General features: G+C 46.1%; 1 protein-coding gene and 1 long non-coding RNA gene across 9 annotated transcripts in view; one reads left to right on the top strand and one right to left on the bottom strand.

Annotated features, from left to right (window-relative positions):
* Window positions 1-12,436, top strand: part of LOC127492323 (uncharacterized) — a 65,115-nt gene that overhangs the window by 41,064 nt on the left and 11,615 nt on the right. The gene's annotated exons all lie outside the window — the stretch shown is intronic.
* Window positions 3,530-12,436, bottom strand: part of IRAG1 (inositol 1,4,5-triphosphate receptor associated 1) — a 128,414-nt gene continuing 119,507 nt past the window's right edge. For all 8 annotated transcript variants that reach the window (XM_051851398.2, XM_017345354.3, XM_070073302.1 and 5 more), the window contains 2 exons: window positions 11,872-12,006; window positions 3,530-6,901 (listed from right to left, as the gene is read on the bottom strand). In XM_051851398.2, coding sequence (XP_051707358.2) covers window positions 6,658-6,901; window positions 11,872-12,006 — 379 coding nt within the window. In that variant the 3' untranslated portion in view covers window positions 3,530-6,657. The remainder of the gene's footprint in view (window positions 6,902-11,871; window positions 12,007-12,436) is intronic.

The raw sequence follows: 12,436 nt of genomic DNA, 5'->3' as shown, positions 1-12,436 counted from the left end.
TTTTGGAATCAAGTGACTAGAAGGGGATTTTGGATAAAGGAAATCTGTGTGGTTGTGCAGGTGCTTAATAATGGGTCTCTGGAAACAGTCTTATTCTTTGGATAGCACCATTGGCAGAAGTTAAGTCGTCACTGGAATATGTCTGAAAACTCACGATTGGAAGTTGCTGCCTCTCTCAGTGGGCATGGAGATGCTCAGCCTGAGCTTCCAGGTTTCTCACCACAGTAACTTTTTAAAAAATAAAATTGTGTTTATTTTCATTCTACTTCAAAGGCAGAGACAGAGAATGTTTCATCCACAGGTTCTATCCCCAAATGCCTGCAACAACCAGAGATTGACCAGTCCAAAACTAGGAGCCAGGAACTCCAGATTTCCCAGTGGTGGCAGGGACCCAAGTACGTGAGCCATCACCTGCTGCCTCCCAGAATGTGCAGTAGCAGGAAGCTGGAGTCCTAAGTGAAGTTGGGATTTAAACTTAGGCACTGTAATACGCAATGCCTTTAACCACTGTGCCGAACATCTGCCTCACAAAATAAGCTTCTGGGCCGGCGCCCGCGGCTCACTAGGCTAATCCTCCGCCTAGCGGCGCCGGCACACCGGGTTCTAGTCCCGGTCGGGGCGCCGGATTCTGTCCCGGTTGCCCCTCTTCCAGGCCAGCTCTCTGCTGTGGCCAGGGAGTGCAGTGGAGGATGGCCCGGGTGCTTGGGCCCTGCACCCCATGGGAGACCAGGAAAAGCACCTGGCTCCTGGCTCCTGCCATCGGATCAGCGCGGTGCGCCAGCCGCAGCGCGCCAGCCGCGGTGGCCATTGGAGGGTGAACCAACGGCAAGAGAAGACCTTTCTCTGTCTCTCTCTCTCACTGTCCACTCTGCCTGTCAAAAAAAAAAAAAAAAAAAAAAAAAGCTTCTGAGAAGTTTGTTTCCAAGAGCCAAAAGTCAAAGTGGAGAGTCACAAAGGAAATGTTGTCAGATAATCTCTCCACCATTTTGAGAAACAACGTTCAGGGTATGGGAAAAGAGCTAGAAGCTGCTCACTAAATAATAGCTCATGCTGTAATCAAGGAAAATCAGCAATTAAAGAAAGATGTAGAATTAGACATTTGTAAAGTTAATTGAAAAGAACAACCATCAGATTTCAAAGGTGAGAAATGAAATGGGAATATGTAGGCCAGCTTTCTTATTCTCTGGTTATGGAAAATAAGAGTGAAAGTGATATTTAATTTGATGTATGAAAATGGAAATTTAAATACAGCAGAGATTCTGAAATGTGATAGGAAGAAAGGTAATAGGTAACAGCTAAACTTTAGCTTAGGTCTAACATTTGTGTGATCTTGAGCAAGTCACTTCACTTCTCTGGGCTTCAGTTTATCATCTATCAAAAAAGGGAGTTGAATTATGTGGACTTAAATAACAACACAAGGCCATAATTCTATGGTACCTGATATTACAGGGACTTTAAAAAATACACAGATGGCAAAATGTTTTAGTCAGTGTAATACAACTACTCTAACAACCCCAAATCTCAGTGACTCAACAAATTACAAGTTTTATTTCTCTCACAGCACAATCCAATGATTCCCAGGTGGTGATGGAGATGGTTAAAGTGGTAGGGCATGTGTGTGTAGTTACTCAGAGACAGGGGCCTCTTCTATTAGTTTCTGTATAGCTTGACTATCACTTAGTACTTCTGAGTTCTCCCCAAGATCTTCACATTGAGCCAGCAACCAAGAACAGAGTATAGGGGATTGAGGTGGAGATTGTTTTAGAGGCCAGGCCTGGTCAATGGCTACATTACTTCCACCAGTATTCCACTGGCTAGGACATTGTCACACATTCCCACTTGTCTTGGTCTGTTTTGTGTTGCTGGGCCACTTCATAAAGAAAAGAGATTTGTTTACCTCATAGTTTTTAAGGCTTAAAGATTCAGCAGCCCTATCTGTTCAGCCTCTGGTGAAAGCACTGTATATGATCTCTCTTGGCCACATTTTTTTTTAATTGACAGGTAGAGTTACAGAGAGAGAGAGAAACAGAGAGATTGTCTTCCTTCCATTGGTTCACTCCCCAAATGGCCACCACGGCTGGCGTTGTGCCGATCCGAAGCCAGGAGCCAGATGCTTCCTCCTGGTCTCCCATGCGGGTGCAGGGGCCCAAGGACTTGGCCATCCTCCACTGCCCTCCCGGGCCACAACAGAGAGCTGAACTGGAAGAGCAGCAACCGGGACTAGAACCCTACACCCATATGGGATGCCGGTGCTGCAGGCAGAGGATTAACCAAGTGAGCCATGGCGCTAGCCCATCTTAGGCACATTTAAGGTGGGTATTAGTGAGTATGGCTTTTGTAGTCTGCTTCCTGCTGGTGTAAGTTTATGATCCCTAAGGTTTTCTAATTTGAACAAAGTTTTTAGTCCTGGGTTGTGTTTCTTTGTAAATACAATTCCCTCACAAAGTTAATTTCTGATCTATTTGATTCCATGTGCCAGTCAAACCCCAAATCCTTTCCCAGTCATGTTTCTGAAGACAGGGTCCCATGCTTCTCTGTTTTCTCATCTAATGGTGGATACATTACATTCTTTTGAAACTGCAAATGGAAGGGTCATGTCCTTAATCTAACCTTTGCTATAGGCTGAGTTGACCTGGCCTACTGAGAATTTTTTAAAGTTCCATTTCACTCAAAGCTCTTTTTAATCTGTTTGGAATTTAGAAGTCAGGCTTTCTAATCCTTCAGTACTTCAGTGTTCTTAATACTTCCAAGTAGTCAATTCTTTCCCAAGTGCTTTTTTCCCCCTCGTAGTACCTTACCAAAAGCAGCAAACAGAGCCTCAAGTACTTCAACGTCTGATTCCTTCCAGCCACTTCCACTAGAACTAGCCTAGCCATGGGCTGCCTTTCAAGTTATCATGGGTTAAGTTATCACTTCACCAAGTATTTTTGTTTTATTAACAGCATGGGTCACGATCTTTACAGACTCTAATATTAGTTTAGTGATTCCTGCCTGTAGACTGCTAAACGAACTTCTCAAATTTTGGGATTTTATCATTAAAGCACTGCGTTTCTGGTTCAAACATCTGCATTGGTCAGGATAGGCCAGCAGCCATAACAGACATGCCTGCATCTCTGTGGCTTAATACACCAACATTTCATTTTGGTAGATACAGAAGACCACAAAGAGGGTGTAAGTATTGGGTGGGAGAATTTGTTTCTAGGGTGCTAGGTCCAGAAGATGCACAGTCCCTGAAATCAGCAACAAGAAAGACCAAAAACATAGACAAACTGTGGAAATCAGGTGGGCAAAGAAAACTCAGGAGTCTCTATTACAGGAAAATGTATTTTAAAAAGTCATAGACTGGGGGGGTATAAAAAACTAGGATCAGGAATGGACTTACTCCATGAGCTAGCCCTTAGTACAGTGATCCAAAGGCCAAGGACCTCTGGCTTGGTTCTGGGAGACATGAATGGCTAAAGGGACCTAACTCAGGGGCGGAGATTGCGGCTCAGCTCCATAGAATGAGGAAGCATTTGGCTCTGCCAAAGATTTGGAAATGTGTTTTTATTTTCAAACTCAGGTATGTGACACTCTACAGTTCAATGCTAACACACCTGTGTGAGGTTTAACAACTGACAGCCAGTGATACACAAACCCAGCATCTCCATCTCCATTCATCCTGTCAGGCTGGATATGGGGAGCATTATATAGGGCTTTGTGGCAGCCAGAAAGTGAGTATCTTTTAGGAGGTGACATCTGCAATGACACACACAACACATCACCCTGCAGCTGAAGGTGGGCAACCAGGTACCTTGGGCAAAGCAGAAATGGCAGACTACAGGGGCATTTCAAGGGGAAATTTTATTTCAGATCAACATGACCACTGGAAGTACATGGCCGGTGCCTTTTCATTTCATGACTGCCTTGGCACAGCTGCAACTATTTCTTGTTGATCTTTGTTTTCTAGAATAGGCCAATAAATACTTTTTCAGCCACTCCACTGTAAATGTGGTCACTCTTGCCCTCCCTTTCGGAGACCTCCTTTTCTCTGACTTCCCTCAGCAGTTTGAGTGAAGCCTGGGTCTGGATGAGGTGCTTTAGCAAACCTTCCTGTGAATTAGCTGGAGGTGTAGGAGCTCTCTACACCTATGCTCTTGTTCTTTGTCTCACCTGGAAACAAGGGTGGGAACCTTGTGGTCAAGTGCACAGTGGCCCAGCCCAGCCTGATCTTTCTTTAAAGTAGGCTGAGACTGGCATTGCCCAGCTAGAGTCCTGCCCCACAGCCACTCTCTCTGGAGCTCCATTCAGAACCTGCCTTTTGGCTCTGAGGTTCTTACATAAATTTCCTTCGGTTGTATCCAGTACCCCTGGAAGAGGCCAGGTGAACCAATCACCGATGCCCCCAAAGTCTGTCTGCTCTGCTCTGCTCTGCACCTCTGCTCTGTACCTTAATGGCACATCCTTGGTCCACCCTTGCATGGGCTTCTTTCACAGTCATGTCCCAGCCACTGCACAGGAGGCTGCCTCCCATAGCAGGCTATTTTCAGGTGGGGACTGGTCCAGAGAGGTTTCCCTAAGGGGAGTGGATATGCTGAGACCTGTCTTTCTTGCTAGTCTGGTCTCATTCCTTTCAGAGGGGACTGAGGAATATTAGAACAATCTAAGATTGAGAAACAAGTGACTTTTCTCATGGATACTGGGGCAGTGATGATGCTAGTACTGGGAATCATGCAGAATTACAGCTATCCCTAAGCTGCTCTCCACCACCTTGAATGTGGCATGTTCTTTTGACCAAAGTTAAGTGATACCCTCCCAAGTGTGAGCCACCATGCTAGACACTTACCCAAGAGATGGATAAGGCATGGTTCTTGTCTTTGAGGAAAAACACTCAGGAAAACAGATATATAAATAAGTTACCATGATATACTGTAGGCAAAGATCAATGGTGCAAATGTTTCAACAGTGCCAGAAAGCCCAGAGGAGGCTGTTCCCTATTGTGTTGGCAATGGTGGAGAGTGTAGGAGGATGGTGTCAAAGACTGTGTGCAGGGAATGACTTCTGCACTTGATCCTGAAGAATGGGAGGAGGTGTGGAGCTGTGAGAAAACTATTTAGCTGGGAACCAGGAATGGTTTAGAGTAGGTGAAGCACCACTTGGAGAAGTGAGACTGGGGTGTAAGACGTCCAGTTAGGATAGCGGAAGCGGCAAGGTAATAAGGGCTTTAAGAGCATAGCCCCCTGGAGGCCAGGTTACCTGGGTTTGAATTCTTGTTCTGTGATTTCCTAGCTGGGTGTCCTTGGCAAATTGCCTTTTTTGAGCTTCACTTTCCTTATCTAAAAACCCCATAGTCTCTCCTTTTTCTTAAGGACTAGATGAGTTAACACCTATATAATACAGAGATGTGCTTGGCTCACAGTAATTTCTGTGTAGTTTGAGTGTTAGCAATGGAAGCAAACAATATCAACGAAACAGCAACAAAACCACCACATGGAAACCAGTCCCCCTCCCCCAACTCATAAGAGTTGAATGAAGGCAGTGGCTGTCAAGATAGGGGAAAAAGTCAACTTGGAGATGGGATATGTTCCTTTGGTTTATGCACAGCAATTTGGAATGCCCTGAAACATGTTGGGGTTGAAAATCCCATTTGAACTGAAGTGCTGAGGCACAACTGCCCCCCTGGCGTGTGGGTGCACATCTGAAGGAGGAGGCTGCAGCTGAAAGCTACATTTCTCACGAACCTAAGAGGTGGGTTAACTGCTTCAGTAGGAGAGAGCATGTAGGGAAAGGACTGTGCTTTATAGCAGCTTAGAACTGGGGTTTGAAATGGAGACTGGTAAGTGTGCCATGGAAGCCTATGCGTCGTCAGTGGTTTTTCAAACCTCAATCCATGTGGAGAGCTCACTGAACTCTGAGTGCTTGGTGACTGCCCCACACAGAATAAAATATTGGTTGGCTTGGCATGCATCCTGCTTATCCAGAACATGCGCCCAGAGCACACTTTTGAGGGGTTGTTGGCTTCGTGCACATGCATTTTTTTGTTGTGTGTGTGTGTTTGCAAATGCATATATATTAATTCATATCTCCCCATTTCATTTTAAGCACTGAGCTAAATTTAGTCTGTGCATTTTTCTGAAAAAAACTTTCCTACTTTTATAAAATGAAACTCTTAGAAGAGTTTCTTCCCAAGGGGAGAAGGGAAGGCTGAAAGATAGTCATTTGAATGAGATGGGAAATGGGAGGATATTCATGTTGTCTCTTCAAATTCCAGGTCTGATAGTTAGCATCAGTATTAGTTGTTAAGCACAATTCTTCCTGACAACCCACTGCAGAGAGGAAGAGTGGGGTAAATGAGCTTCCTCCTGTCCCCCCTAGGTGGTTTAGTTCTGCTTGGCCACCTCAGCAAGGGCAAGAACTTTCCTTTGTTTAGTGTTCCTTGGAGAAGATGACTTCTTAGTTCACCAGAAGCTTTCCCAGAGCAGTCTTGTTGATCCTCCAAGAGCATCAAGTTGTTGTCTGTGAATAGCTCCACAGGGTGTCAAGTGTGAAAAGCAGCCTTCCTCATTCCTGGACAGGATGGACAGCAGCGTGCCCACACCTGGGCCTGATGCACTATATGGAGGGCTGGGGTGCTGGGCTAAGCTACTGGAGCAGGGCACCAGCTCAGTATCAGGTTTTCTACTGCTCCGTAGGCTGCTCTTGCTGGAGTCCAGAGCTCCACCAGGAGTCCCTCTGGGCTGCTGAGCAAGTTGATCTTCCAAGGGGTCCATCATCCTGTTCCACACAAGAGTTATAGGAGTTGTAGAGCCCCAGCACCACAGTCAAGACCAGCATCGCTGCAGCCATCATCCAGATCACGTGCCAATGCTGGCATAGTTTGGGGTATGTTACTTGTAAGAAATGAACCAGTTCTTCAAATTTGCTGTCAATGAAGAAATAGGTGGAGGGTTTAGTATTTTGGGCACATATATGAGCCCAGGTACCTACTTCTCTGTCTAGGGGATACTGTCTATGCTGTCTAGAGCCACAGTTCTCAAACTCACCAGTGCATAGAATCACTTGGCAGCAATTACTCTTATTACCCCAGGCCTCCTGAAGGAGAATCTCCAAAGTTATGGCTTAGTGATCTATAAATTTCCACAGGTAATTTTGATGCCACCAGTCCATAGAGCCTTGACATTTGCAACTACTGGTCAAGAAAACTATTCCTTGCTTGATCATGTATCCATTCACACATCCCCTCATCTCTTCTTGGAACGGTTACTGATACTTGCATTGTCACAAGCCTCAGGTACAACGGTGACTGATCTGTATACCTATGCATCCACACAGGACCAGAATCCTTTCTGATTTTAGCCATATTAGCAATCATTTCCACATTCTAATCTGTCCCCTGCTTCTGTGCTAAATTGTGTAACACATTGTTCTCAGTTCCATGTCCAATAGTGTCCAGAGTGGAATGAGTGTAATAAACCTTTAGAAGAAGCTTGATGTCCAGTTGAGTTGGGATTGGATGAACCCCAAGATCTCACTTCAAATCACCCCAAGGGCAACCAGAATACAGTAGGCTCTAGCAATCTCTAGGTGGCTTATTTAAGATGTTTTCTCAGCCTCACTCATATTCATTCTCTAATTTCTCCCTTCTTTTCCTTCCTTTACCCTCACTCTCTCCAGTCTTCTCTCTCTTGCTTCCTTCCCTTTCATCTCTCCTTCATACATGCCTCTATTCTTGCCCCCTTTTCCTCTTGCCTCTTTCCCAAATGCCTTTCGACGTGTCCTCTTTGTGGCCTACTGAACACCAAGCCTGGGAAATCACTTTGAGGAGTCCATTCTAGATATCTCTGAGAAACCCTGGCCACCTGCATTAAGCTAAAATTTCCTGGTTTTAATTCCAGCTCCATTTGAAAAGTAATATGGGAAATGAGAACACTGAGGATTATCAAACCAAGGAGGTGGGGACAGTGACAGAAGGGCTTCCTGAAGACCCTGAGGCCTACACAGACACTGCCACACACTGGCTTTTGAGCTGAGAGGAGCTTAGGTTCAGAGTCAGTAGAAAATAGACAACTTGCAATAAATTGAGAAAACTCAACCAATGGCCTCCTTAGAAAGAGACGAGATGCTGAAGTCCCAGGGGACATGCTTGGCTTCCCTTCCATGTGGAAACCTGTGAGGTCATGTCAGGCACAGTGAAGCAGAGCAACAGAGTGCTAAGTGATGTGGAAATTGCTTTTGCGCCTGTTGGGAAGGGAGAGCTTGGAAATGGAAGCTAATTTTCTCAGCCCTGTTTGGATACTTTGGTTTCTATGTAGATGTCATTGGATGCTAAGATGGAGTCTGTCTTTAGGGTTGTATTTTTCCATGCCCCAAACAAGCTGCTGGGGCACCCAGGATCCCACTCTAACCACACTCTTGAGGAGCCTGCAAGGGAGAAAGTCAAGATCTGGCTTTGGACCCTTTAGAGCTGATCATCCATTTCTAGCCCATAAAAGAGCTTAGGGACTGGATTAGAAATACAGTTCCTTTGGAAGTGATTTTTCTGGTTGTTAAAAGTAAGCTTCTGCTCTCTGAGAGTTATTGGAAAATAAAGGAAGTAGCCTAAATATCAAGGCAGGTTTGAAAAGACAGAGAAAAGAAAAAGTTCTATGTTGCATCTTATTAAGGATCTCATTTGGTCATTGTATTTCTGATACAAATATAACAAACCTGTGTTCTCTGTTTTAAGATGGTTAAGATAATGGTGGTTCCAAAGTCCATTTTAAACGTAGAGAGCAGTATTCATAGCAGATTACATTGTTACATATATCAGAGAAGAAACTCTGACAAAAGGATTTCAGCATTTGCTACTGAATCTCTTAAATAAGAGCTTGGCAGCTGGGCTTACCTCAGTGTTTTTAAATGCAATAATAGGCATTTATTTTTATTTTTTTAATTTACTTATTTGAGAGGTAGAGTTACAGAGAGACAGAGAGACAGAGAGAAAGGTCTTCCATCCACTGGCTCACTCCCCAAATGGCCAGAGATGGGCCAATCCAAAGCCAGGGGCCAGGAGCTTCCTCAGGGTCTCCCATGCAGATGCAGGGGCCCAAGAACTTGGGCCATCTTCTGCTGTTTTACCAGGGCATAGCAGAGAGCTGGACTGGAAGAGGGGCAGCCGGGACATGAACCAGTGCCCATATGGGATGCTGGTGCTGCAGGAGGCGGCTCAGCCCCAGCACTTAATATTTTGAAAAAGATCTATTTATTTGTTTGAAAAGCAGAGTGACAGAAAGAAGAGAGATTTTCTATACATTGGTTTATTTTCCAAACACCTGCAAAACTAGGGCTGGGCCATGCCAAAGCCAGGAGTTGGGAACTCCATCCAGGTCTCTCATGTGGGTGGCAGGGACCCAAGTACTTGGGCAATTAGCTGCTGTTTCCCAGGTGCATCAGCAGGGAGCTGCAGCAGAAGTGGAGTAGCAGGACTCAAGCCAGTATTGCAGTATAGGATGTGAATATCCCAAGCAGTAGCTTAACCAACTGCCCTGCAATGCCCACGCTGACATGGAATTTTAATTGCTTCAGACTTTTTTAATGAGGACCAAACTTTTCCTGGGGGAATACTTTAAGTGCAGGCATTGCAGGCAACTGTGGCTCTGAGGGACTCAGGAATAAATGGGGATTGCCTGGCATTGATGACAACCGCTCTCAGGCTCCTTCAAGCATGGGTTGCAGGTGCAAGAGGACCTGCTGACAGCAACACTGGCCCTTCAGGAGAAGCAGCAGCCACACTGGGCCTGAAAAGGGCAGGCCGAGCCCCAGTCCTGAAGGGTAAGGACCCTTCCAAGGGCTGCACGCCTGTCTCATATCCATCCCCTGAGCTACAGGCCTGTTTCCAAAAACCAAAAAGCTAATGCAAGAGACAGTGAAGGTCGGAGTTAGAACGAGGCCTCTCAGGACCAACAGGACACTCTTCGGTGATGGCTGCTCCAGCTGGCCACTCCCAAGCACTGATGGCCTGGGGCTGGACAGAGAGGGACACAAAGTCTTATTTCCGCTGGGATTTCACCCAAGGGAAGGAGCCACCAGTCTCCTGAGATCAAATGAACTAGATAAGGCTTTGAGTCCTGTGCTTTGTACACCACACTGTTTATATTCCATGTACTCTCCCTGTTTATTCCTCTTTTGTTTCTTGTCGGTGTTTGGAAGCATTAGAAACTCCAGCCTTTCCTAGCTGTACTCAGGGATGCCAAAGACAAGACTTTGTTCAGGCTTGGGTTTGCCTCCCTGAGAGGAAGGAAGGCAACGTGGGGGCCTGAAAATAAGAGCCACTGAGCCCAGGAGGGAGAGCAGGACCCAGCCACTGGCAGCAGAGATTCCACATTTAAAAAAAAATGTTATTTATTTGAGAGGCAGGATGTGTGTTCCCATCACTTGCATGTCCATCTTGCTTCTAATCTTCACCTTACTACATTTTTCATTGCATGCATGTGACTTCCTGAGTTTGTCAGAATGAGGTCCAGATGTTTACTCCATGCCAAGTTCAGTAGATGATTAGGTAATTAATTGTTCTGTGTGGAGCTGCCCTGGACTTCAACATAGCCCAGGTGTATAAAAACAAAGATTTGTGAAGTATATTCCAAGGTTTTTTTTTTTTTTTTTTTTTTTTTTTGACAGGCAGAGTGGACAGTGAAAGAGACAGAGAGAAAGGTCTTCCTTTGCCGTTGGTTCACCCTCCAATGGCTGCCGCGGCCAGCGCACCACGCTGATCCGAAGGCAGGAGCCAGGTACTTATCCTGGTCTCCCATGGGGTGCAGGGCCCAAGCACTTGGGCCATCCTCCACTGCACTCCCGGGCCACAGCAGAGAGCTGGACAGGAAGAGGGGCAACCGGGACAGAATCCGGTGCCTCGACCGGGACTAGAACCTGGTGTGCCGGCGCTGCAAGGCGGAGGATTAGCCTAGTGAGCCGCGGCGCCGGCCTCCAAGGTTTTTATAACTACATTTTTTAAAAAATCAAAGTCCAAGGTGGCTTAATGTACTAATTGAGACAATAGAGCAGAAATTGGGGCTATCCTGAAATTCCAGTTCATTGACGTGGTCACGGTATCTGTGGGGCAAAGTATACGTCTTCTATAAGCACCAGCATGTTCTGCCCCCAAGCATGTCCTTGGATGGGGTAATCCTGGCCCGGTGGGGCTGAGAGTCTACTCTCATGCCTCAACACATGGAACACCCTGGAACCAGGTGAGGTTATGTCTACCATTCTACATCCTAAAGTCCAGGCAGGACACCAGTGACCAAGGTGCAGTATCTACTCTTCTTACATGCATGCTATATTTTTTCTTCTGATTTAGGGGAAAATACACTTGAAATATTAAGTACTTTGAAAGAAAAACCCCAGTCTTCCAATTCAAAGGGAAGGTACTGTCCAAGTGACCATGCTTGTTGCCTGCTGGAGACTCATCTTTGCCGCTGAGCTGAGTCTGCCCCTTCTTCCATGTGTTCCCTCTGCCCCTGTACTTTTCTTGTAAGAAACCCCCTCTAATGCTTTAGGCCAGCTCCCTTGGCCTGGGCCCTTTTATGCAGATGACTGGAAAAGAAGCTGACATTGACTGGGCTGGGTCCTTCACCCTTTCCGGCTCCTGCCCTGCCCATGGCCCATGGCCGGCTGCCCTGCCAATGACTACCACTGACCCCTGAGTTATGTAAAATCATCCTATTGTTAACTAGTTTCTCTCCTTGGCATCTCCTCTACCTCCTCACCAACATGAGTGCTTTCCTGGCTTCTGTTGGCCACTTAGTGTGGGCCCTGGCCTGGCATCTCCAGGGATTTTATGCAATTAAAGAGTGAGATGAACTGTGATCCATTTCTGCAGTGGCAAGGAAAGGGCTCCAAATGTCAGCTTCCCACCTGCTCCTCCGGTCGTTTTCCTCCTCTTCGGTTTCTTCTACCTCTCCAGGTTCCTCTGGACTCTCACTCTTCTGTTCTTCTTCCTCCTCTTTTAGGTCTTGAAGTTCTTTGGTCTTCTTCAGACCTTCCTGGTACCTGGTGGACAAAAAGGACAACTGAGTCTGGAAAGACCAGACTCAAAGCATCCCTTCCTGAGTTGGGAGGACAGGGGACTTGAGCACTTCCAATCCTACGCACTTCCTGTGATTCCACACAACAGGAAAACACTGTGATGCACCACTGAACCCCAAAGTGGCACACGTCAGTACAATTTCCCCTCCCTCCCCAGTCATCCTTCCTGTTTATGCGACAGTGTGACAGACCTGACAGGGAAAAAATGTGGGCCCAGGCTCTCCTGATGGGTTCTTATCCTAGAAAACATTTGCAGGGGTAAGATTGCACTTACTCTTTTGTCTAACATCGGAATTTCAAGGCCTTGGGACCTTTTTTGCAAGTCCTAGGCACAAAGCTTAACCTAGAAAGGTACTTGGCAAATGTTTATAGTCAATGTTAAGAGTTTCTCCCC

The sequence above is a fragment of the Oryctolagus cuniculus genome, chromosome 1 (genome assembly GCF_964237555.1).
Source record: "Oryctolagus cuniculus chromosome 1, mOryCun1.1, whole genome shotgun sequence".
Lineage (NCBI taxonomy): Eukaryota > Metazoa > Chordata > Mammalia > Lagomorpha > Leporidae > Oryctolagus > Oryctolagus cuniculus.
Note: the sequence above shows the minus strand (reverse complement) of the source record. Positions and strands in the feature narration are given on the sequence as shown.